Source organism: Corvus kubaryi, unplaced genomic scaffold (assembly GCF_017639235.1).
Source record: "Corvus kubaryi isolate FWS band 111438036 unplaced genomic scaffold, C.kubaryi_AGA036_p1.0 37256, whole genome shotgun sequence".
Taxonomy (NCBI): Eukaryota; Metazoa; Chordata; class Aves; order Passeriformes; family Corvidae; genus Corvus; species Corvus kubaryi.
In genome coordinates, this window is record NW_024581076.1 from 373,991 (window position 1) to 398,277 (window position 24,287).

At 43.5% G+C, this 24,287-nt stretch overlaps 1 protein-coding gene across 4 annotated transcripts in view; it reads left to right on the forward strand.

Annotated features, from left to right (window-relative positions):
- Window positions 1-24,287, forward strand: part of HEPHL1 (hephaestin like 1) — a 35,087-nt gene that overhangs the window by 8,388 nt on the left and 2,412 nt on the right. For 2 of the 4 annotated variants that reach the window (XM_042023715.1, XM_042023716.1), the window contains exons 2-18: window positions 302-546; window positions 1,322-1,534; window positions 3,311-3,490; window positions 4,473-4,727; window positions 5,721-5,889; window positions 6,570-6,706; window positions 6,865-6,996; window positions 10,144-10,355; window positions 10,765-10,915; window positions 12,101-12,313; window positions 14,831-15,044; window positions 16,631-16,770; window positions 17,826-17,966; window positions 20,922-21,028; window positions 21,519-21,741; window positions 22,495-22,634; window positions 23,258-23,417. In XM_042023715.1, coding sequence (XP_041879649.1) covers window positions 302-546; window positions 1,322-1,534; window positions 3,311-3,490; window positions 4,473-4,727; window positions 5,721-5,889; window positions 6,570-6,706; window positions 6,865-6,996; window positions 10,144-10,355; window positions 10,765-10,915; window positions 12,101-12,313; window positions 14,831-15,044; window positions 16,631-16,770; window positions 17,826-17,966; window positions 20,922-21,028; window positions 21,519-21,741; window positions 22,495-22,634; window positions 23,258-23,417 — 3,032 coding nt within the window. Of the gene's footprint in view, window positions 1-301; window positions 547-1,319; window positions 1,535-1,605; window positions 1,693-3,310; window positions 3,491-4,472; window positions 4,728-5,720; window positions 5,890-6,569; window positions 6,707-6,864; window positions 6,997-10,143; window positions 10,356-10,764; window positions 10,916-12,100; window positions 12,314-14,830; window positions 15,045-16,630; window positions 16,771-17,825; window positions 17,967-20,921; window positions 21,029-21,518; window positions 21,742-22,494; window positions 22,635-23,257; window positions 23,418-24,287 lie in introns of those variants that run through there. The other 2 variants (XM_042023719.1, XM_042023718.1) reach the window with 2 other exon arrangements.

The window sequence follows — 24,287 nt, forward strand, 5'->3', positions numbered from 1 at the left end:
GGTTTCAAACCTTCAAAAGAGGGAGAAGCTGTTAAAATTGAGCAGCTTGAGGCTTGAGTGGCTGGTCCTCAATGAAGACTTGTAGCAACTGTGCTAAAGACCGGACCTGAAAGTGGGATGGTTGTTACTGTACAGAAAGGGTAGGCCCTGCTAGTCCTGTCCTGATGTACTCCTGAGCTTTAATTCCACCAGCTGTGTGATGTGTCCCAGGGAACTATTTATCTGCACTGCAAGCACCAGTTATTTGATCAGTTCTTAAGGCAGGTTTACTGTCTCTCAAATTTTCCCTTCCCAACACTAGGTTTGCAAGAGTGTATGCAACAAGAGGAGCCAACCGGATAGGACGTGTGTACAAAAAGGCTATTTTTAGGCAATTCACAGATGACACTTACTCCCAGGAGATCCCCAAAGCAGCATGGCTGGGGTTCCTTGGGCCAGTCCTGAAGGCTGAAGAAGAGGATGTCTTTATCATCCATCTAAAAAACTTTGGGTCCCGCCCATACTCTGTGCATCCGCATGGAGTCTTCTATGACAAGGACTCTGAAGGTAAAAGCTGGTTTGCCTTTTCCTCTCTTTTCCCCTGGAGTAACTAATATCATGGCTACAAGTCTGTCCAAGTATTTATTGTTATTGACATTGACATCAGAGGACTGTGGATCACCCTCTCATAAACCCATCAGTAATTGCAGCTGATGACTAAAACGAGGAACAGCCTCATCTCAAAACTTTTTGCCACAAACTTTCGACACCTGGGATAAATCCAGTACTGAAACAGGTTAGATGGGTCTATTTGCCTGAATTATTGTTCTGAATCATAAGTCATCAAAACATCTTCCCTCCTTCCTTCTACCTCTATTTGAATAGATGGAGTTCTTGCAACTAAATGTTTTCCTCTCTTTTGGCCTGTAACAGATATGATCTAATTTTCAGAATCCTGCACCTATGCATATGTATTTTTGTTAGAGGACTGTGTGGATGTGCCTACAGTCAGTACCCTCATCAGTCTTCTGTGAAAAAATACACACTCTTAGATGACAAAATTCTAGATGACTGATAAGAGTAAAGAGACTAGGAAGAAACAGAGCCTGTTAATACATTTTTAAAGCTTTGTCTACTAATAAAAAATGGATTTTAACTCCCAATACATTTGTGGTGAGATTGACAGAAATTCTGAGTTTTTTCATAATTTCTCAGTAATTCTGTGTTTGTGAGTGCTGTTATTATTTTATAAATACACTTTAAAATAGAATAAATGACACATTTATTTAACAAAAACAACTAAGGGATGGTAAAATCTTCCTTTTTCCTTTTTATGTATTAGGAGCACTTTACCCTGATGGAACTGGCGGTAAAAGCAAGGAGGACGACTTTGTTGTTCCTGGTGGAAATTACACATACACATGGCCAGTAAGGAAAGATTATTCCCCAACTTTGGCAGACTCAAACTGCTTGACTTGGATTTACCATTCTCACATTGACACACCAAGAGATATTGCATCTGGTTTAATTGGGCCTCTGCTGGTGTGTAAAAAAGGTACTGAGCTAGAAACACTGAGCAAGCCCCTCTGCCAAGCTTGGCATCTTAACAGTCATTTTTGCTTACAGGTATAAACATGATGGTCTAGAGTCTATCCCTACATAGCCCATAAAAAGGGGCAAGGAATAGATGGGCCATTCCAGGAGCATCCCAGGGTAGGTATTGTAGCTCTGGGACAACCCCCTTCCTGCTCCCCTTTGGCACGATAGATTTGCCTCGGCTGGTGGAGGGACTGCAGCATGCTCTGTGACCATCCCGTCGTGGCCGAGACCAAAAATTATACATTCCCAAACTGGGGAAGTTTCAGGATGAACAAAGGACTCGTTGCTCAGGAAATGAAATTAGAGCTGGCTGGGTGACTTTGGCATTAGTGTTTACATATTTGAAGGCCCAGTGTTTGTAATTTTTTCCACATACAGAGTATGTATCTATTTTTGTTTACAAGTTATATCTCACAGCCATATGGGGATGTGCACTGAACAGCCTGTCCTGTGTACTTTATAGCCTGCTAATGTCCATGCTGGAGCCATCATGAACCAGCCCTCTCCTCTTTATCAGCTGAGTAATTACCACCTCTCCCCCTGGGCTCATGTTACTCTGCCACCTCTTTTCAATAACTTCCAGAATACAAAATCAGCCCTGATTTTATATACAGTACTTCTAAGTGAAGCAGGTTTTACATATGAAGAAGAGAATGACTTCAATGCGGAAAGGACAAGCCTAGTTTCCAGCTTATCTCACACAATTAAAATGTCTCGCTCATATTCTCCTCGGGAGCCTTTGAAATCTGCAGAACTGAATATGTGACACTGAACTGATAACTATGTGACAACACATGAAGCTAGGAGATAGCATATTCCAAACAATCCTAGCCTGAAAGGCCAGGTTGTCTGCATGTTTGGCCTTGAATTCATGAAGGCAGATATCTACATGATGTTACTTCTCTAGTCCTCCAGCCAGTGCTGGTGGACACAGGACTGATAGCAAGGCTCTGAGCTCCCTCCTGTAGAAGGCAGAAGAAGCAAAGGTTTTCATGGGATCAGAGATAGACTGGACAATTGGATGAAGTCTACACCTGGCAGTGGATAATAACAGACTACTCAGTATCACCAGTCCTACAAGGTCTCAGGTTCCTCTCCAAACAGACACTAGGATAATGATATTGAACTTAGCTGGAATAGATTCTGTTCATCCTGTCTTCAGCCTTTTTAAATTTACATATCTAGTCCTAGATAACTCTCATGGATTCCTTGTCAGTCTGTGGAGAGTGAGCCACATTTAGAGGGCCACTCTGGGGTTGTGGTTCAGCATTTGCTTCAGTGCAACAGAAATGCAGGCTGCCTCTCACCCCTCCTTAATTCCTTGTCAAAAAAACATGAGTCACTGGTTTCTGGATAGATCCAGCTCACGACCTGGCTCACTGTGGCAGAACACAGATGCTAACACTGACTAAGGGACAGGGTTGGGCTCAATGGGCCAAAGAAGGGGGAAATGGGTCAACAGATATTGGCAGGTACTTGTCCTCATGTCAGATCAAAAAGATACCAAAAATATCAGCTTGACTTAGATGAACTACCTTCTGGAGGCACTCATCTGTTCAAAGTCTGTTGGAGGGGGGTCAAAATGCCCTAGAAAATTAGGTGAAATTCATCCTGCCCTGCAGACTGTGGGCAAAGAACTGTATTTCCTCGAGTGCTCCAAGGTTATTGTCATTTTTAAATTCAATCCTCTCCAAGGCTTTTTTTATCACTTTCCTTTTCATTTGCAATTTAGGAACTGCAGATGAGACCACAATAGAAGGGACTGGTGCTGCTAATGCTTTTGCCCTGATGTTTAGCATTGTAGATGAAAACTTCAGCTGGTACCTTGATGAGAATATAAATACCTTCTGCTTAGAACCAGACACAGTTGACAAAGAGGATGAAGGTTTCCGGACCAGCAACCGAATGCACGGTGAGAAGGACTTTTGAGTAAATGGTGACCTACAGCAGTGACCAGGCTCTTTTCCCTTCAGTCAGACTTTCTGTCCCCTGTGATGTCTCTCCTTTATCTGTGTCAGCAAGGAATGTGTCAGAATGTTGAAGTACTGTGTTGATAAAAACCTCTCCCTAAATACAGCATGACACACTGGTTTGCAGAAAGGAGATTTGGCTTTCATGCCCAGCTCTGACATTTGTTTAGCATTTTATCTTAGGCAACGGATATAAGCCATTTTTTTTGTCCAGTTTTGAAAAGAGCAAAAAAAGCTGCAGAGCACTTTGAGATGTGTGTACTGAAAGAATTCTCAATGGGCTTGTGGATGATGGGCTGGCTGGTACAACCACTGCTGCCCTTCAGAGATATATTGGCCAATGGTACTTTGTGTTATTTGGACATTTGGTGCAAGAAGTTAATTCCAGATATTTCTGTATATTTTGGTTGTTCTGGGGAGCCTAGGAAATAAAATACTGTGCAACATATGAGTCTCATTCTCCTAGCATCCTGATACATTATCAGATGTAGAAGCTGAGGAAGACAGAGCTGACTACATTGATTTGGCTGATATAATTTTCAAATCTAAATTGCTTGAGCCTGGCATATAATGGTATATTTATGACTTAGAATAAGAGGAAATAGATTTCAGCCTTGCTGAATATCTGCAGAACAAGTTAACTTCATTATCAGGCCTTTTTGGTGATGACTTGGCCTTTGCAACACCTTGATATTACCCAGGAAGTTTTTCACAGACACAGAGAGAGAATTTGGGGCGTTTGATCATCCAGAGCAGTAAGATGTATGTTCGAAATGCTGCTCTTCATCAAGGAGCCTGTGAGGGCCTTATTCAGTTTGAACATTCAGGTAGTTTCCTTCTGGGCCAGGAAAGGATCATCCTTAGAAATGGGATCAGAGGCACTCTTCTTTCACCTCTCATAAAGTCTCGTGCTTTTGTTTTTAGCTATTAACGGTTATATATATGGCAATCTCCCCGGCTTGGAGATGTGTGCCGACACTCCCATGTCCTGGCACTTGTTTGGCATGGGAAGCGAGATAGATATCCATGCTGCTTATTTCTACGGCCACACGTTCACTAGCAGAGACCAGAGAGCAGATGTCATCGGTCTCTTCCCAGCAACATTCATCACGGCGGAGATGACTCCGGGGAGCCCCGGCAGGTGGCTGATAACGTGCCAGGTTAATGAGCACTTACGAGGTACGCTGCTATAGATCTCCCTCATCAGCCTCTACTGTGTTTGGAAGAGAAAACTGGGAGAGGCTTCCGGGGAAAGCAGGATTTGACACTTCTTTGTGACTTTGGAACAATTTGTGACTGTTTCACCAAATAAACATCATGAACATGAGTTTAGTCACCAGCAGAAATTGGTTGGGCCAAATCTTCAGCTAGTATGAATGACTTGGCCATGTAACTCATGTGAGGAAGACTTGCTAGACTCAGCTCTGTCCACATGCTTCCTAGGCAAACCTGAGATTTTGATGAGCAGTGAGAGGAGCTTTCATCACCAATTTTTGTTGTAGACAAGTACTTACACATTAAAAAAAGTCATGCCAGCTGAACACTTAATAGCTTTTTGCTTTATGGAAATCAGGCAAAACTTGGCAGTGTTTTCAGAAACCATTATGTAGAGGAATTTGATGGTGATTTCATGATACTTGTGTGGTGCGAGACCCCAAAAGGATGTATCATAAACTAGGTGTCATGGCAGCAGGCAATGTATAATTATCAAAGCAGAGATGAGTTGGGAGAATTCTTACACACTTCAGTGGGATCTGCATCAGGCAAAACAGACTCGATTCTGGCAAGCAACAAATACTTTCAGCAGAAATAACCCATCCGTATTTTAATGAAGTCAGGGGGAGATGAGGCCATTTCGCAGATATCTGGAGGCACTCTGACCTCCAAAATCATTCTACCATCCTTATGCAGATTAAGAAATTGAGTAAATAAGTCCACTAAAGAGTGTCATTGATGTCAGTGAGTTTCACCTGTTGCATAAAGTACCACCCAGGAAGGGCGTTGGTATCTGGCCTATTGTAGGCAGAGAATATCTTTTGAAATAGAAATTTACTGTAGTAATTGTTTCCAATCCACGTAGCTCCCAGAGAATTTTGAATACGCACTTGTATCCATAAGATTGCTGACTCTGCAGTTGGTCAGGGACTGTCTCCAGACTCTTTCTCCTCCCAGGTGGCATGGAGGCACTATATGATGTTCAGATCTGCCAAAAAAACCTGTCTCACTCTTCACCAATCAGTCACAAGAGAAGATATTACATTGCTGCTGAAGAAGTGCTCTGGAATTATGGACCTGACGGTTATGATAAATTCACTGGGCAGGGTTTGAACGCCACTGGCAGGTAAGGTTTCTTGTCAACTCCTGTTGTGCTTTAATTTCAGGAGTCCGTGTGACACTGCTCCAGTGATTCACCAGGGCTAGGTCCTGCACTGTCATTAATTTTAATTGAAAGGGGCAGGGAGGAATGGATTTAAACAACTTTGTCAGGAAGCTAGATGCGCAAGTGCGATGCTTCAAGGTGCGTTCTGGAAGCACTTATCTTACTCCATTAAATCCATGGGGAAAGTGAGGCATGCCACGTTCAGCACAGTTAATGACCCGTCATCGAGACTCTTCAGGCAGCTTTCACACTTACAATCACTGGAGTTCAGAGGTGCCACAGTGGCAGAACTTTCCCCCCTGTTATTACTGATGGAGAGAGACAAATTTCATTATAGTATCTCCCAGAAAAGCCAACAAGGATTAGAGACACACTCTGCACAGTTCTTGCCCTAAGGTAAGTTGATACAGATGTCTCCCTAAGTAAATCAAGGTTAAACATAAAAGTCTAATGCACAATGAATGCCCATTTGTTAACTAATTCAAACCAGTAATATCTTTCTTCATGTGCTAGAAAAGTGTATGCAGATTAGTAACTTGGGGGGTCATTTCTCCTGTGTTGGGAGTAATAACTTTATCTGAAATGAAGGGTTCCGCTTGAACCTTCAATTATTTAACCAGTCCGATTTGCTAATTCCACAGCGAATCTGCAACATATTTCACACAAGGGACTGACAGAATAGGAGGCCAATACTGGAAAGTTCGCTATGTGGGATATACTGACGCAACGTTCAGTAAGAAGACTTGGTCAGAGGACATGAAGCACCTGGGAATACTTGGTACAGTGAATATTTTCCCCTCCTGTCATTACATCAGGTTTGAATGTAGAACCAGCTGGACTGAGAGGGGAATTTAATGCACACAGCTCTGTCTTCTTTTGGTGGAAGTATGCTGGAGAGTAGTCCTTCTAATACCTTCCCTCACTCTGTTTATTAAGGCCCTGTTATAAAAGCTGAAGTGGGAGATACAGTGCTTGTTACTTTTGCCAACAAAGCCAGAAGAAGTTATAGCATCATGGCCCATGGTGTAAGCTTCAGCAAGCTGTCCGAAGGTGCTCCCTACTTAGATGGTAAGTTTTGGCTGCACTACTGCATCCAGAATACTTGAGTCCAAAAATCTGCTGCTGAGCTCTGCAGGTTTGCCCTTTTGTGGGTGCTAAGGCACAAAAGGGATCATTTGATTAGTTGTATCTACCCTTCATGACACAATCCATGGGACTCCACAGTCTGCAAATGTGATGGTTCGTCTCCTTGGATATGTTCCAGACAAGATATCTAAAACTAGCTGAGGTCCACATTGAACAAAAGTGACAAGCACAATCAATTTCTATTCATTCTAATCTAATATTGCTCCATTGCAACCAGTGGATCTCCTCTGGACATGTTCCAGAATTATGAATCTTAGGATCTGGCATGATGGCCCTGCTGAATCTTCGGCTATAGCTATCCACGTGGTCCCAGCTGCTTCACTCCCAGTTCTCTAATCCGGGCTGGGCATTGCCCTTGCTTTACTTCAGGATAGTCAGTGTCAAAGGCAGCTTTTATCTGATTGCCCTGGAACATGAAGCACTGATAATCCTTATTAATTCTTATAAATACATAAATGCCGAAATGGAGCATATATTAAATTCTTCCTCTCGTTTTGTGCAAGAACAGGGTCCTTTCACCTAAATTTAACTATTTGATGTTAAATTTCATGTTCAATTGGTAGGCACCTTTTACAGTCAGTGACAGGAAGACCCTTTGGAGATGTGATTCTCTCTCCACCAACAACAGAAGTCTAGAGATTGGGTTAGGGACTAAGCTTGAGATGGCCCAATTAAGGTGAGATGAATCCAATTCATAGCACCTACAGAGATCATGCTGTGGTCTCCAAAAAAGTTTTTGCTCCATTTTCAGCACTGAAAAGTGTTGCTGTAACCCAGCCCCCTGCGGGGCTGGGGCAGCGTGATGCCAGTCAATCCCAGCCCCTCCCCTGGATCGTGTTTCCTGAAGAGGCAGACTCAGAGGGTGGGTCGAGGGGCGGCTCAGAAGCCTAAGCTGCACCCCCTGGGCGGTGCCCGGGCACAAGCCGCCTCCCCCTGTTCGGGAAGATTCCAGGTTACTCGGTTGTTCATTGGTTCTCTGTTATAACTCCCGCCTCTTGGTTTACCCCAGTGGTTCTTGTTAAATTGTATCCTCCCCCTGGCTTGTAACTCATTGGTTGCTTTCCCCTTTCGCCCTGGTTTTCAAACTCTCTATAAGAGGACGAGCCTCGGGGAGGATCCCATCCCATCCCATCCCATTCCATCCCTTCCGAGCTTGTTCGGGTTGTGAAACTTCTAACAATAAACCTGTTAGGAGCCAGACCAGAACAGCCTCTCTCTTCCTTTGTCTCCGAGCTAACGTGAGCCGATCCCATTGGCTCTTGCCATGTTCCCTCTGCAAAGAAGCCAGCGAGCTAGCCCAGCAAATAGCTCTTTTCCTGATTCCGAAGTCGCTTCAGTGACACAGAGAAGTAACGCAGCTGGACTGTCTCTGACCTGGGGCATGTCAGAGCTCATGCCTCGAGCACAAGTACTGCATTAGGTTGGCGCCCAATGTGGGGCAAGAAATGTAGTTTTCTTGTTGCCTAAAATTGCTTTGTTTCCACTACAACACATCAAAAGAAACTCATGGGACATAATCCCTCTTTTGACAATTGTGCCGAGAGAGAATTAGGTCAACATGTAAAACTCATCATACAATAAAATCAATGCAAAAGGCTTTATTAAATTGTTGTCTCTTGTTGCTGACCTTGCAATTCAACAAATTCGCCAGGAGACAAAACATGAAAAAAACAACTGGCTTGAGTTCAGCCTTGAAGTTATCTGCACAGATCCTAATGCCACCCATGCCAGAGACAGTTCTCCAATGGAAGTGCCACTTCCCTCTGCTTGCAGAGCTATTGTGCTTTCATTTAACACTCCCTGGTAATAGCGCCCTTCAGCACTGCATACTTCGGTGCGTAGCAAAATCAGCCCAAAACCATGTTCAGCAGTCATGTGAGCTGGCACACCTCTGGGTCTTTGGAGAGGAACCTGACTCCAGATTCATCAATAATCTTTCTGCCCCTTCTTCTCTCCTTTTAACTCTTGGATTTCCATTACATCTATCTACAAGTGTATACATGCAGGAATCCTGTAGGCATACATGAAGAGGCTGTAGGTTTACAGTGAGGGTAAATAATTTTTCAGAAGTTGCGTATTGTCTGAATGCAGCTTATTCATGGGAAAATACTGTAAATAAACATACCTGCATCTGGAGATGAGTGCAGACATATGTTTTTTCCAGTTGTGCTCTCAGGAAATACCTTTGCATATTACATTTGGCACTTGTTGGTCGCAGAAGGTTTTTGACTCCAAATCAATGTTTTTGTTATTGAGCACTGTTGCAGGATGAGTCCAGTACTATCAGATACTGTGGAAGCCATACTCTGCTTTGTACTGCAGTTTGCAGCAAATAGCTGTGTTCAGATGTAATACTGCTATTTTCACTTGTGTCTAAGTTTCCAAGAAGATTTTCTTGGAGTATTAGAGACTGACTGTGCTGAGAAAATCTAGACAATGGATGCTTAAGTATTAAACAAAATCTAAATCCACCCTTTGCATGACAGCAGACAATGGCCCAAATCCTTTAAAAGTAGCCTCCAACAAAGAGCAATATCATCCACTCTCTGGAGATGCTGACAGAGGCTTCTGTGCATTGCTACAAAATTGAAAAGAAACAATTACCAGGGTCAGATTTGTTCTGAATTTCTAAAGAACCACAGTTCCAGCTCCACTCACTAATGTAATTGATTTGTTGGTGCTTAATGAAAAGCAGAGTCTGAGTTTGTGCCACAGATAAATTCCATGATAGGGCAGATAAGCTACATTCAAGGAAGCCATTTAAGCACCAAGATGAGCTCTGCATCCCTTGTCTGATTGAATCAAGATAATCCAATCCAAAGTTGGATGGTGTCTGAGTGGAGCAGTTGAACTTGTTCTGCGGGGAATGGGCTTGGTTGTCGCCGTGGCACGGGACTCAGGTGCAATGTCCCCATGGCATAACTGCCCAGGCTATGGGATGGTGCTGTGGTGGCAAGGGGGAGCTTCTCCACAGAAATCAGCAGCTACGCCTGACTTCCATCCAACTCTTGTAGTCAGGAAGACAAAGCCTTCCTGTAATCTTGGTGCATCTCAACTTTCTCTCTACAGGCTACCTGAAGCCAGGAGCCCACGTTAAGCCAGGTGAAACCTTCACGTACAAGTGGAGGGTGCCTGAGAATGGAGGTCCAACAGAGAGTGACCCCCCGTGCCTGACGTATCTTTACTATTCAGCCACTGATGCTGTCAAGGACACCAACTCTGGCCTCGTGGGACCTTTGCTGGTCTGCCGGAAGAACACTCTGAATCACGACGGGACACAGGTGCCCAACGTGAATATCTGCTTGTCCCTAACAGCAGGGTGGTGCACTGGGGGTTCCCATATGGGCAATTTGCCCAGTTTCCCGGCTCAGTTTACAGAGATTAAACAAATGTCACTCCTCGGGGTAAAAGCTAAGCTAAAGGTGTGGTTAATAAGACAAAATCATAATTTCCTAATATTCTGGCTCTTCCCTAGCTTTTCTGTCTTTTCCATGCAATGAATACCTCTTTTCACACCAGGTAATGGACACTTTATTTATCCTTCTGGCTGATGAAAAAGGTGCCAATCCTTGTCTCTATGTAGACTTAGTAAGAAGGTGGCTTCAGGGAAAAGAAGGCTTTGTTAAAAAAGCTTATTAATTTTTACTGAATAGACTTTTTTTTATGTCTTGTCCTCCTTCTTGTCTACAGAAAGGAATAGACAGAGAATTTTACCTCCTTTTTTCAATCTTTGATGAGAATGACAGCTGGTATCTGAACAAGAATATTGAAGCATTCACTGGAGACCCTTCAAAAGTAGATGAAAATGATGCTGATTTCATGGAATCCAACAAAATGCATGGTATGAAATACCTAATATCTCTTAATGATACCTTTTCTTCAATCATATTAGGAAGATGGGTTGGCAGGTTTTATCATCATTCACAGCTCACTGCACTGCACGGGAGAGTGAGCTGGAAAGCTGTCAGTCAGATTATAGTCAGCTCCTGATGCCCTCAGAAAGCATGTTGAAACCCCAGTCACAATAGCAACAAATGCATCCACCTACCAACTACACCTGGAGAAAGGGAACAGAACATTGGTTTGAGATACAACAGTTCTGTAAAAAGGCACAATGCCAGAGATAGGCATCAGCTGCAGAAGAAGCCAATGTTCACTAGTGTTTTAAATTTCACTGCTGGTCTTGGCACTGACTTAGGCAGTAAAGTCCATTTGCTCTGCTCTGCTCTACCATTTGGGCAGTGGCCACCTCTGGAAGAGAAGAGGCGAAAACTAGGGGAATGGCCAAAAAGATTTTAAAACATCATTTCTGGATGCAAGTATCTGACTTCAGCATGGATCTCCTCAAAGGTATCCCTCGGATGACAGACTTGAGCAAATCACATAACCTTATCTTTGCTTTAGATACATATTTTTAGAGAACCCTGGGGTTTCTGGACCCATCTATTTTATTCTTCCACTATGAGATGGATCTCGTACTGAAGTTTTGTGCTTTAATAGCATCTTTCATACATTGAACACAGAGAACATTTGAGGATTAGGGAGTTTAGCCTCCTAGTGCCCTTGTAAAAGAAAGATATACATTTAGGAAGTAAAGGTGGAAATCAAAGATCGAAATCACATAAAAAGGCTCCATCAGAACTGAATTTGTATCTCAGACTTTTTATGGCCCTCTCCATAGCCTTAATCACCTAGTTATACATTTTCCAGGCTGAAAGGAGGTACCTAATTTGTACACTTGGCTGGTGTTTGGGAGGCACACCGAAAAGCTCAGAGGAGGAGTGCTACATCACTGCAAAGGGCTATTACAAGATTTTACAGGCTAAAACCCAAGAGGTAGAAGTTCTGAGTTTATAGGAATAGCATTTAGATGTTAATTTGGTGTGCTCCAATGCTACCCTTGCTTCACAAAATGCCCCTTTAGTGACTTGCTGAGTTGTGAGTCTCTGGCCAGGAAGGCGATAGGAGGCTGTCTAATGGGTTTCTGTGGACCTGCTGCTAACCAAGATTTTTCCTTCTCCTCCAGCTGTCAATGGCTACTTGTATGGCAATCTGCCAGGCCTGACCATGTGCAAGAATGACAGGGTCTCCTGGCACCTCATTGGGCTGGGCAGTCATTACGACATGCACGGGGTCCATTTTCAAGGAAACACCATTGACTTGAGAGGGACGACGAGGGACGGGCTGGCCTTGTTTCCTCATTTATCAGGGACAGCACTAATGCAGCCAGACCGTGTGGGTATGTTCATGAACTGATCTTGGTTGTGTGGCACTTGCAGATACCAGTCAGTCAAAATGACAGTCAGTGAGATACTCTGCTCTGCACAAGGAGCATGCTTCCTGAAAGAATGGAGACTGTGGGGACCTGGCATAGCTGAGAATTCAGGCTGGGTTACTTTTCTGGGAAGGTGTATAAATCAAATATGCATGTGCACCAAAGACCAGAGGCTCTAATGACCTTGGGACATGCAGAGCAGCAAGCAGAGAGATAGTTTACAGGATGCTCACAGAATTTCTGGAATTCTCCAGACAGACTTTTTTAGAAAAGCAAATCCACTGCCAGGTGGATAGTCAGCATCATTTAAGGTATTTTAGGACTTCAACAAAAGCTTTTCAATAATAGTCAGCCTTTAGGAGTTTCTTCAGAAGCTTATACATTGAAGGTACTTTTAAATCTCATGGGTAATCCAGTGATTCATACTTCAAACTAGGAGAGTATGAGTTGTTTGCTGGAGACACCAAATAAGCTTCATAATACAGAGTACAACATTACTTTGCTTTACACTGGTGCAACTCTGTTTAGATCAACAGAATCATGAGGGTTGTATAGGGCTGTGCCAAGGGCCATTCTTGGCCAGAGCACCTGATAGAAATGTAGATTGGAGTTGTGTATGTGCCAGGTTAAACCTCTGTTGCAGGCGCCTGTAAGACAACCAAAAATTTTCTTGCGCAAATCCAAAACATTTCCACCATCTGTCATGAAACTGCACTGTAGAACTCACACAAAACAACTATTCTAAGGAATTATTAATTTTTGGCTAAGCTTCTACTGGCAATAAGGGAAATTGAATGAATTACCAGATCTTTGCAATCACTAATGCATGTGATTTTTTAAAATTACATGTTATTTTATCATTTTCATCACTTTTTCCCCTGAAGCACAGGAAATGGATTGAGATCTAGTCTGGACAGAGCTATGCTTCTAATTTTGGTTCTATCACATGCAAAGCAGCTGTGAAAGTGCTTTCCTCCTTCACAGAGTGCTAGCAGGTGGAGCTGTACAGGACAACATCATGGTCAACTTCTGCTTGAGTAAATGGGAAGGAGAGAAGGAGAGTATAAATACTAAAATCTGCCCATGAACATGCCAAGATATGCTCCCACAATCACTACTGTCTTTGACCACCAGAGCTACCAAAGGAAAAAAAAGGCCCATGGTGGCTTGGCCTTTCGTGAAGGGAATGCAAAGGGTCAGAAAGCTGCAGTTTATCTCAACTGTGCATATAAACAAATGGTTATAAGCAGGTATTCCTGTGCAGTGGGTCTGTATCACTATTGCGAAGAGGCCTCCATTAGCCTGATTACAACGGACAAACTGCAGGGGCTGAGTGGAGAATCTCTTGCACTGAAGGCTGGTACAGTGGCTCTGTGCTCAGGGACAAGGAACCAGCAGCTCTGAAACACAAGCCTTGTTTTTCCATGCCTTTATTGAGCTTTGCAATGAATGCTTCCTCCTACATCGTCTTGTGTTCCTCATGGGCATGTCTGCAGCATTGGCTTGCTGGCAGTGAAGGCTCACTGGCAAGCTTGTTCCTGCTGCCAGACATCTAAGTGCTCTTCTGAGTTTCCTTGGCAAAGCTAATCTAACTCAAATAGTTAGAAGTAATTTATAGTGATTTTTGAGCAAAGATGGCTAGTGTTTCCTGTGGAGCAAAACAAGGTCAGGTCCTGCTGGGTCCTGCACTTGGTTCACAGTAAACCCATGCAATGACAAGGGCTGGCGTCAGAGTGTCTGGAAAACTTCTCAGCCGAAAAGGCCCTGGGGGTGCTGGTAACAGCAGCTGAATATGAGCCAGGGTGTGCCCAGGGTGCCAAGAAGGCCAATGGCATCCTGGCCTGGATCAGCAATGATGTGGCCAGCAGGACCAGGGCAGTGAGACCACACCTTGAATTCCGTGCCCAGTTTTGGGCGCCTTGCTACAAGAAGGACATTGAGGGGCTGGAGTGTGTCCAGAGAAGGGCAATGGAGCTGGGGAAGGGTCTGGAGCACATGTCTGGTGAGGAGTGGCTGAGGGAGTATTAAGCCTGGAGAAAAGGAGTCTCAGAGGGGATCTTCTCACTCTCTATAACTACCTGGGTGTTGATCTTCTCTCCCAAGTAGTAACAAGTGACAGGAAAAGAGGGAATAACCTCAGGTTGCATTGGTGAGTTTTAGTTCATTGGAGCAGGCTGCCCAGGAAGTGGTGGAGTCACCATCCCTGGAGGTATTTAAAAGATTGTGGATATGGCATTTAGGGACACGGTTTAGTGGTGGACTTGGCAGTGCTGGGTTAAGGGCTGGCTTGATAATCTTGGAGGTCTTTTCCAGCCTAGTATAGTCTATCATTCTCTGTAAACATCCCCTTGCTTGACTTTCCATACAGCATCATAGATTAGGTTTGTCTGAGGACAGATCAGAGATGTACACAGGACCTAATTTGTCTACGTGCTTTTCAGGTTTTTTAATTGCTTAAATCTCATGTGTTTTTCTTTCCAGGCACGTTCAAAGTGGTTTGCAGGACTTTCGATCACTTTGTTGGTGGGATGAAACATCTCTACGAGGTCAGCAGCTGCCGCAACACCACCCAAGCCCAGCAGCAGCGTGGAGCCATGAGGCTCTACTACATTGCTGCAGAGGAAGTTGAGTGGGACTATGCCTCAAATAAGAGCTCGGCACCAAAGATTTACAACATCAGCAGCAATGAGGAAAGGTACCCAAACCAAAAAACAGTTGTGGGCACAGGGCACACTTACAGTGGAGGGGAAACTTTGAAGCACCTTTTCATGACACCAGCCTTCTATTTTTTAGGAGGAACTCTTCGCCAAACATAATACAAGAAAATGTATTTATAAAGTCACAGCCTCTCAGACTAGACTAGTTCACATGCACCAGTTTCAAATGCTTTCATTTCAGAGTGTCTTGCAATGCTGTTGAATTCAAGAAGGCTTCCAAGTTTGTGTTCCAGCCCTGGCTCAACCTTACAATGATGCCCCGTGACCCCCTTCTCTTCCGTACTCTCCCCAGCCTTGCCATTCCAGTGCTCTGGTTTTCATAGAGGAGAAACCTAGGTACCTGTTCCAGATGTGAGGTCCTCTAGGCAATACAGATGCGTGAAGGGCATGCTGAGCCTGCTTTTCTGCAGCATGGTAGTCCCTGGATCCCCTGAAAAGATCAGAACATAAGTAACCCTGCAAGTGAATCACTGTACTGCGTTAAGGAATAAAAACTTGTGAAAAAAAATACACATTCCAGATCATACTGCATAGACTGGCCTCTGAGGACACTTTGGTGAAAGCAAAAAGGAACATACATCAAAAATAAACCTTAGAAAAGCATGTGGGAAACTGCTCCTTGTACAGAGGAAGAGGAGTCTGTAAAAAATACACCTGAAGAGTCACAGGTGATGATGTGAGTTTAAAGAAAACATAAACTCCAGTACTGTCAAAGGCTGCTGTTGTACACACAGTTCGCTGCTACAACAAGCAGTATCCCTGGGGTGTTTTTTGGTTTTATTTAGTGTATTGTGAGCCAGCCTTACAACTCCCCTGCCAGGGGCACCTTGGAGATGAGCAGCCCGGAGACAGCTGCTCCCGGAAGAGGGTGAACACTCTGCTGCACAGTGGGTTGTGAGTGTCCTCTGCCGGCGAGTCAGCCCGCTGGGATCCCATGGGAGCAGCAACAAACTGAGGGTAAACCTGGAAAGCATCCCCTTCCAGGTGCAGAAGGGAAAACACATTGCTCCCTTTATCGTCATGCTGGGAAAGCATCCAACCTGTGCAGTACACAGCAGCAAGAGGGAAGGGTAAAGAAGCTCCCTTTTATCTCAGATGATGGCATTTGTTTCAGAAGGTCAAGCTTTGATTATCATCTTCCCGTGGCTCACTGATAGCCAAGATAGGGAAAGCTGCCATCATGATAAGAGGATTCAGGTTTCCAGGGACAGGCAGTATCTTTTATTGGAGTGAATGATGCAGCTGGAGAGGGCAGCTGAAACCACTCTTACCCTGCACTTCATCTCTGCTCTGACAGCTCTGGTGAAGAATTTGTGTTCACAAAGTTTCTTGGAGAGGGAAATTTATCCTCAGCTTTACCTGTTTGAAGAGGGTGTGCATTCAGTGAGGATTATCACTCTTGCTATTTGCTGCTTAAAACCTCTGGCATCTCTCAAGGCCTTCACATCAATCAGAACATTGGATCAAGCTGTATATTCTCATTAAATCTATTGTGAATAACACAACAGTTACTAGCTCTTAGACATATAAGGCTTAGTGCTTTTATTGCCTTTTTCTTTTGCAGCTATGGGCATGTTTTTCTGAGCCAAGCAGAAGACCTGATCGGTTCAAAATACAAGAAGGTGGTTTACAGGGAGTACACAAGTGGCGACTTCACACAGCGCAAAGTGAGGACAGAAGAGGAGGAACACTTGGAAATCCTGGGCAAGTAGATCTCATGTCTCCAGACCAAGCCTGTCGTCAGTGAGAGGCTTTCCAAAAACTAAGATGTTTTCTAGCATTTTTAAGATGGAAAATAAGGAACACTGATGCCTTTTCCAAGTTATCAGTGACTTTAAAAACTATTTATTAAATTACTGAGTGTAAAGATGCTTTCCCAATTAAAGAATTCATTCTTGAACGTGAATAAGGAATATCCTAAGGAGTGCTATAATGGCAATTCCAGGATTCACCTTAGCTTCAGAGCTTGTAACATGGGGGAGACTCTTGTAAACAGATTAAGACAATATTAAGGAGCTGGATTTGTATCTGCAATTGGGCAAGACGTAATTTTACCCATCATAAAATAACCATCAGCTCATGTTTTTAATGGGGTGAAAAGCAGGCAACAACTGGTCATAAAATAGTCATAGAATTATAGAATATCATGAGTTGGAAGATCATTGAAGTCCAACTCCTGGCCCTGCACAAGTCACGCCCTGTGCCTGAGAGCATTGTCCAAGTGCTTCTTGGACTCTGTCAGGCTGGTGCTGTGACCGCTTCCCTGAGGAGCCTGTTGCAGTGCCCAATCACCCTCTGGGGGAAGAACCTTTTCCTAATATTGAAACTAAGCCTCCCCTGACACAGTTTCATACCGTTCCCCTGAGATAACCTTCCCTAGGAAAATATTCACCATTTCCTTTTCTAAAGGACAACAGTAAAAAAAACTCAAGTTAAAAAAAAGAGGTGGCAATTACCAGCTTAAGAAATAAAACTTTGAAATATTCAAAAACCATCCTCAGGAATTTTCCTTAAAAACCAGCTGTCCAAAGATCTGTCTTCAGAGTGAACAATTCTCTTCATTGACTGAAAAGGCATTATTTATACATATGGAGCTTTTCATCAGCTGAGATAAATAAATTTTGATGGCTTTCCTGGAAGAATAGAAAAGCCCAAGGGTTTTGATAGAGACCTTGGCTCCACTCCTAGGCCAAGCGATTGAAAGACTGTTGAATTAAGAAAAGCATCATGAATCACTGGCATCTTCTGATTGAATTTAGGGCCGTTACTCCATGCTGAGGTTGGTGACTCTGTACTGATTGTATTTAAGAACAAAGCCAGCAGGCCTTACTCAATAAGTGCACATGGTATAGAAGAAGTGGGTTGTGAAGAAGAGCCTGAGACACCAATTACCCTCCCTGGTAAGGCTCCCTTTTTTTTTCCCCTTCTTTTCTTTGAGCTACAAATGCTGTATATAAAAGCATTTAAGCACATGATTGATACTCCCTCTTTCAAGCTTGCCCATATCTGTATGTTCTCCCAGGCATAATACACTCAGCATTTATTCAGCTACAGTTCTGAGTTGTTATATATGTAGGTTCTTGATCAAGTGAGCATGTTTGGGCAGAGAATGAGCCTTTGTTCCTATCATGGGTAGAAAGAGGAATGTAATATCACTGGACAACCTCCAAAAGAGAGAGAAGCAGGCCCATAATCATGGCAAGAGAAATGTGAGCCTGTGCTGCATTTGGCTCCAGACTGACACTCTAAAACTGTTTTAAAAATTTTCAAACTTGGAGGTAAGAATTGCAGATGGTAATATTAACTTTGCCTCTCTGAAGCTACACAGAATTGGCATTTGCATTCAGAGTCATGCATAAAATGCAAAATGTAGCTGTCATGCAAATTAGCAATCTTTGGAAAAGTGTACCAAGTATGCCTCAGTTTCTAATGAGGGAAATAGTTTTTCATATACAAAAATTCCTGTTAAACTTTTTGAACATCAATTTTTTTTGTTGAAAATTGAACAATTGTTTTTGTTTCTAAATCCCTTGCAACTTTTTTCACAGTATTTGTGAACTTCAGTGTGAAACCAAATGAAAAGAAATTTTGATGTAATAAAGCTCTTTGCAAGCTGAAATTCCTTTCCTGTGAGCAGCTGTATCAGTACAGTAAAATTACACAGAAACTCATGTCCAAATACGAACCACCATCTGCCTTGCTGGAGTTTGATGAATGTGGTTAATACATGGGGGGGGCGGCCCCCCCGCAAAGGAGCTGATTTATACATGATTCACTTGTTTTGTTATTTGCTCCATGATGTCGTTGACGCTGTTAGGCTGGCAGTTGAAGTGTAACAACGGGAACACACCTGTCATGTCTCCTGTGTCCACATGGGAGCAGGCTTGGAATGAGTTAGATGAGGGAAGGTGTCTGTGAGAGTAAGCCAAAAGCGTTCTTCTGCAAGATCTAAGAAGAGACTTTTCCTTAGGAGTTTGGAAAAAGCAGTTAACATAGAAAACAAATCCCTGAAAACAAGAAAAATTTCTGGGCACCTCAGTCCCCACCACCATCATCTGGAAATCCTCACTGTCTGTCTTCCTAGGCCAGGCTGGAATGCTCACCCCAAACTAGCCAAAGACTGTCTAATTCTACTAAATCCTAAATCACTCATCAGACAGATTTGCATCCTGACAAACTGCACTCCTGAGAGCACTGCCAGCTCGTAAAGAAACTGGGGGGGACATGGTAAATAGATGCAGAGAGCATATCCATAGCAGCCTAAGTTAAATCAGCTCTCATCTGCCACAGCTTTGTTCCCTCCCTGTCCATTCTTCCATTCATCCATAGGAAGAAAAGGGAGAAAGCATCAGTTTTCCTCATATTTATCGCTCTCTTCAGGGGTTATGCCATATTTGCACTTCAAAGATGGGTCTCCAGTGCCTTCTGAAATGTGTCAGCTTTTAAGTAAGGTGGAGATTTTTTCCATCTACAGCCTCCAAACATCCTGAGGTGAGGAGTAAAAAGCAAGGAAGGGGTGGAGGACCATGACCAGCCTCCCTTCTCAGATCACACCCTCTAAAAAGAGGTGATGACATGTAGGTTAGATGAGAAACTCTTCCCTGGCCTATGTCTCCATGACATAGACTTACTGTCTCCATGACATGGTGCTTACCCTGTAAATGATACTGCAGTACTTACATGAGACCCATCTCATACTGTATGAGAGTTGAGAGTCACCATTTTTTTGTTTTTGTAGTTACCGCTGTACAATAAACCCACTGCTGCATGATGCATGGACAGTGTAGTGGCTCAGTGACACAAAACTAGGCTCGGACACTTCCCAGCCCTTTAGGCTTGAAAACTCTCCTTGTCTAGATGCTATTGGCAGCTATTGGCAGCTGTTGGGTTGTAGCTGTACTAAAACAGTGGTTCTGTGATTTCCTTGTTTTCACCTGACTCATAGCATGTCCCATGATGCTCTTGGCTGTTGTCACCATGAAAGACTTTTAGGACAGAGATTGCTTAGTTCAACACTTCTCCACCACTTAAAAGGGCAAGGTGTTGACCACGTCTTGGTCTCCTACCCTTTCCTGCAGTACCAGCAAAAAAACAAAGCAGGGAAACACAGCACAGGCAGTTCATCTGAACACAGATGTTTGTGTTCAGTGGAGAGAACTGATTGTCACCCAAATAGATAATTTCCTCATCCATTTGTTAGAGGTTTTTTAAAATCAGAGGTCAGGGAATTTCTGCTCAGGGAGGATGTGACAGAGATTATGACATTTGGCAAGGGACAGAGGTTGTCTGGGAATTGCTGGGGAGCGAGGTCTTATCTGGAAGATGAAAGAACACCCCTGTGTCTCCCAGACAGCAGGTTGGTACATATTCAGCTCTCCTGTCTGGGCCCCTACCTGACACACTTCTGCAGCACCCTCTGCAAAATCCCAATGGCAACTGCCACTTCTTTTTGCCCTTTTCAATTGAGAAGGTCCAAGAAACATTTCATGGGCTTGACTCCCAATGTCTCAACTGACCTTAAGCACCAGCAGCTAAGATCATCTAATCACTACAAGTTTTGCCAAGGGGAAAGATGAAGAGTCCGGTCTGTAAACTTCCTTCTGTGGGATGCCACTTTTGTCAGTATCATTTGCAGATCTTCTTTTCCCAGGCAATCTGTCCTCATTTATGCCACTGGAACCTCACTGATCTCCTGGAAGGCAGAATTATATCCCTATCCCATTGCTGCATGCTTCCACAGGTAGTTTTGATGCAGATAACTTTTTGATGAGGAGAGTAGCAGGTCTGAGTTAGATACTATTCAAAGCCTCTAATACCCAGCTGCTCAAGGTAAAATTGTTCTCTCTCTGTTTCAGGGGAAATAAACACCTACAGGTGGAACGTCCCAGAACGATCCGGTCCTGGCAAAACAGATCCAAACTGTATCACTTGGGTTTATTACTCAACAGCAAATTTTGTTAAGGTAACCATGAAATGGCCATTAAAGCTTGCATTGCTTTGGCTAACACATCCTGCCTTGTGTAATGTTTCTGAAAGGATCCTGCTTCTTAGCTGGGAGAAGACCATAGGCTAGAGAAACCATTTACAGAGCTGGATGCTTTGTCCTCTGATAACAGTTGTACATGCCTGGGTAATTTAATCTACTTAAATCCCAAGGGATACACCACAGTAATGTGATTTCCTCCTTAAAGGATAGTTGAAGGGATTTGGGGTGAAGACAAAACATTACACAAAATCACAGAATCACAGAACGAGTAAGGGTGAAAGGGGCCACTGGAGATCATTGCTTTGGTAAATTAACAGAGAGACACACAGAGAAAGAAATTTTTAATCAGACTGGGTTTTTTTCATCTGATAGGAAAAAGCAGTTTAAACTTCAGTTAATCTGTATCTGTCTATTTCACAACTGGATGAAATGAAAATCTGTAACACATGTATTTATTTTATTTCAGGACACATACAGTGGTCTGGTTGGGCCTCTTGTAGTTTGCAGAAAAGGAACTTTAGATGAAAGAGGTCTAAGGAAAGACATCGATCGTGAATTTACTCTTCTGTTTATGGTGTTCGATGAAAATGAATCCTGGTATTTGAAAGAAAATATTGAAACATACCTTCATAAGGATCCTGATGGTTTTAATTCCACTAAGAATTTTGTAGAAGGCAACTGCATGCATGGTATGTAGGACTTGGCGGCAGCAGGCAAGAGGAAAGAGGTTTATTTTTCACAGCCCTTTTAGGAAGACACTGGACTTAGCCTGCAGTTACCCAACCACGTGACAACTTCATAAACGGTGATGCTGGAAACAAAAAGATTTCACAAGGCCCAGCCAAGATATTTTTCTAACAAGATTACTCTTACACTCTTGGGAAGAGGCTGCCCTGCCAGAATTCCCCCGTCATTTGGGAGCCGTGTTCCTCCAAGGCTTGTTTTTTAGGAGCATTAAGATGATATTGTAGAACTGCGGCTGTGGTAGCAGCTGGCCCAGGAGCCAGGCAGAACAGACTGGATGGGGACACACACAGCCCTGGCAAAGCAAACTTTTCTTTTGCAGCTGGTACACATTTTAGGCAACAATTCTATTCTCTCTTTTTCCATGTGGCTTCTTTCTCCATGTGTCTTCTCAACATAAATCCAATTTGTTCAGGAGTTCAATCTCAACCAGTAAAAGTCCAATTTGGTGCTTTTCAAGGCAGAAAAATGTTTGATGATGTATAGTTACATGATTTGGAAACTGAAACAAAAGCATGACTGTCTCCTGCAGTGGCAGCGGTCACTATGGACAGCACTTGTCCTGACCACACACGCCTGTCCTCTCTCTGCCTAAATACTCCTTCTCCCCTGAAAGTGCAAAGAGTGCCTGAAGTGGAGGTTCTCATCACCCATACCATGGTCAGTTATTAATCATTCCTATTTTGTCATTCTTCCAGCAATCAATGGGAAGATTTACAACAGTCTCTTGGGTCTAACGATGAATGAAGGTGATAGGACAAACTGGTATTTGATAGGAATGGGCGATGAAGTGGATATCCACACAGTTCACTTCCATGCACAGACCTTCATCTTCAAGGTTGGTAAAATAAATCAAAGTAAAACTTCTACAGTGTGATGGGAAATTTATAAGACAAAAAAAAAATTTCCAGATTTCCAGCCTGGTTTTGTCTCTTGGGCACAGAGCCCTGGGCTGATGCTGAGGTTGGTGGGAGTTTTGCATTTGAAGGGAATATGAAATTAATGAGATCCTTGCAAAGCCTCTATTACTCTGAGCCTGTTATGAAATATGAATACAGGGCACTATTAGAGGACATGGTTAGGTAGGTTAGAATATGTGTTTACCCATAGGTATAAGGGAAGATACAGGGAGAAAATTAGAGAGAGTTATGCCAGCTTAGAGTATGGTTTTACACTGTGGCAGTTTGCCACCGGCAGGACTACCTGAAAAATCTATCTTTCAAAGAAACACCTTTGCTCAAACAGCAGTTAGAGTCATCAGGAGGGGTCAGCTTTTGTTATTTAATTGAATAAATGAGAGGTGTCCACAGACCTCAGTTTCCCTGGATGATGCTCACTAGAAATGTACAAGAAGCATCTGATGTGCCTTAAGGAGCTGGAAGTCTAACTGGGATATTTCAGTGCCCATTGGGGGGGTATTTGAGGCATGACTCTCACAATTCTGGTTTTGCTTTGCTACAGACAGATAAGGACCATAGAGGAGACGTATATGACCTTTTCCCTGGGACTTTCCAGACAGTCGAACTCATAGCAGAAAACCCTGGAACGTGGCTTCTGCACTGTCACGTGGCCGATCACATCCATGCTGGCATGGAGACAACCTACACCATCAATCAATCAGGTGCAGTATCAGCAACATCCTAGGACTCAGAGGTGGTATTGCAGCACAACTGGATGGAAGGCAAGGTGGAAAGGAAGAGAGCTCACCTGTGCACCGGTGGGAAGCACCTATAGTGCCATGGCCAGTTAGCAGTGACAAGAGACAGGACAAACACCCCTAATGACATGGCAAAGGCAGCAATCTTTGGTGCACTTTGCTGCAACTTGGAAGCAGTTGGTGCTTCACAAGTGCCCTTCTGAGACAGTGGCAGCCTAGAGACCATTTGTCATTTAAACATGGTGCAGCAAACATCTGCAAAGCTGTTTTTTAGCCTTTTCGCCACACTGTGTGGGAGTTCCTACAGCCTGGCATGGTGCTGGTTCCTTCCTGTGACCCCTGACTACTCACAGAGCTTTTGGGGCTCCTCCCTGCATAGGCAGACACCAGCTGAGATAAAAGGAGCTCCAGAAAACAGTTGTTCATCTTGTCCAAGAAATAGGTGATCTCTCGACTAAGAAAAGTTGGCAAAATTTTTGAGTGGTGCCTGTCTCTTCCAGCAAATGTGAGTGAATCCAAAAGTGTTTTGTGAGCCTCTCCACATCACATAACTTCACTAAACATCTAGATCCAGCATCTCCTGCCTAGTCCCCACTGTGCTGGCTGCACTCCTCTACAAGGGTTGGAGCAGTGCCAGCAGGCATACCTCATACCTCTAACCCTGTAGCAGCATGGTTACAAATGTAGATGCCAAATGTAGCCAAAGTACTCCTTCCTTGGATATGATGAATTTATTTGATTCCATGTGATGGATATTCATGTGGGCTGTGAGATTTCAAACGGACAAACAAATGCAGAAGTGAATCATGGAATGGTTTGTTTTGGAAGGGACCT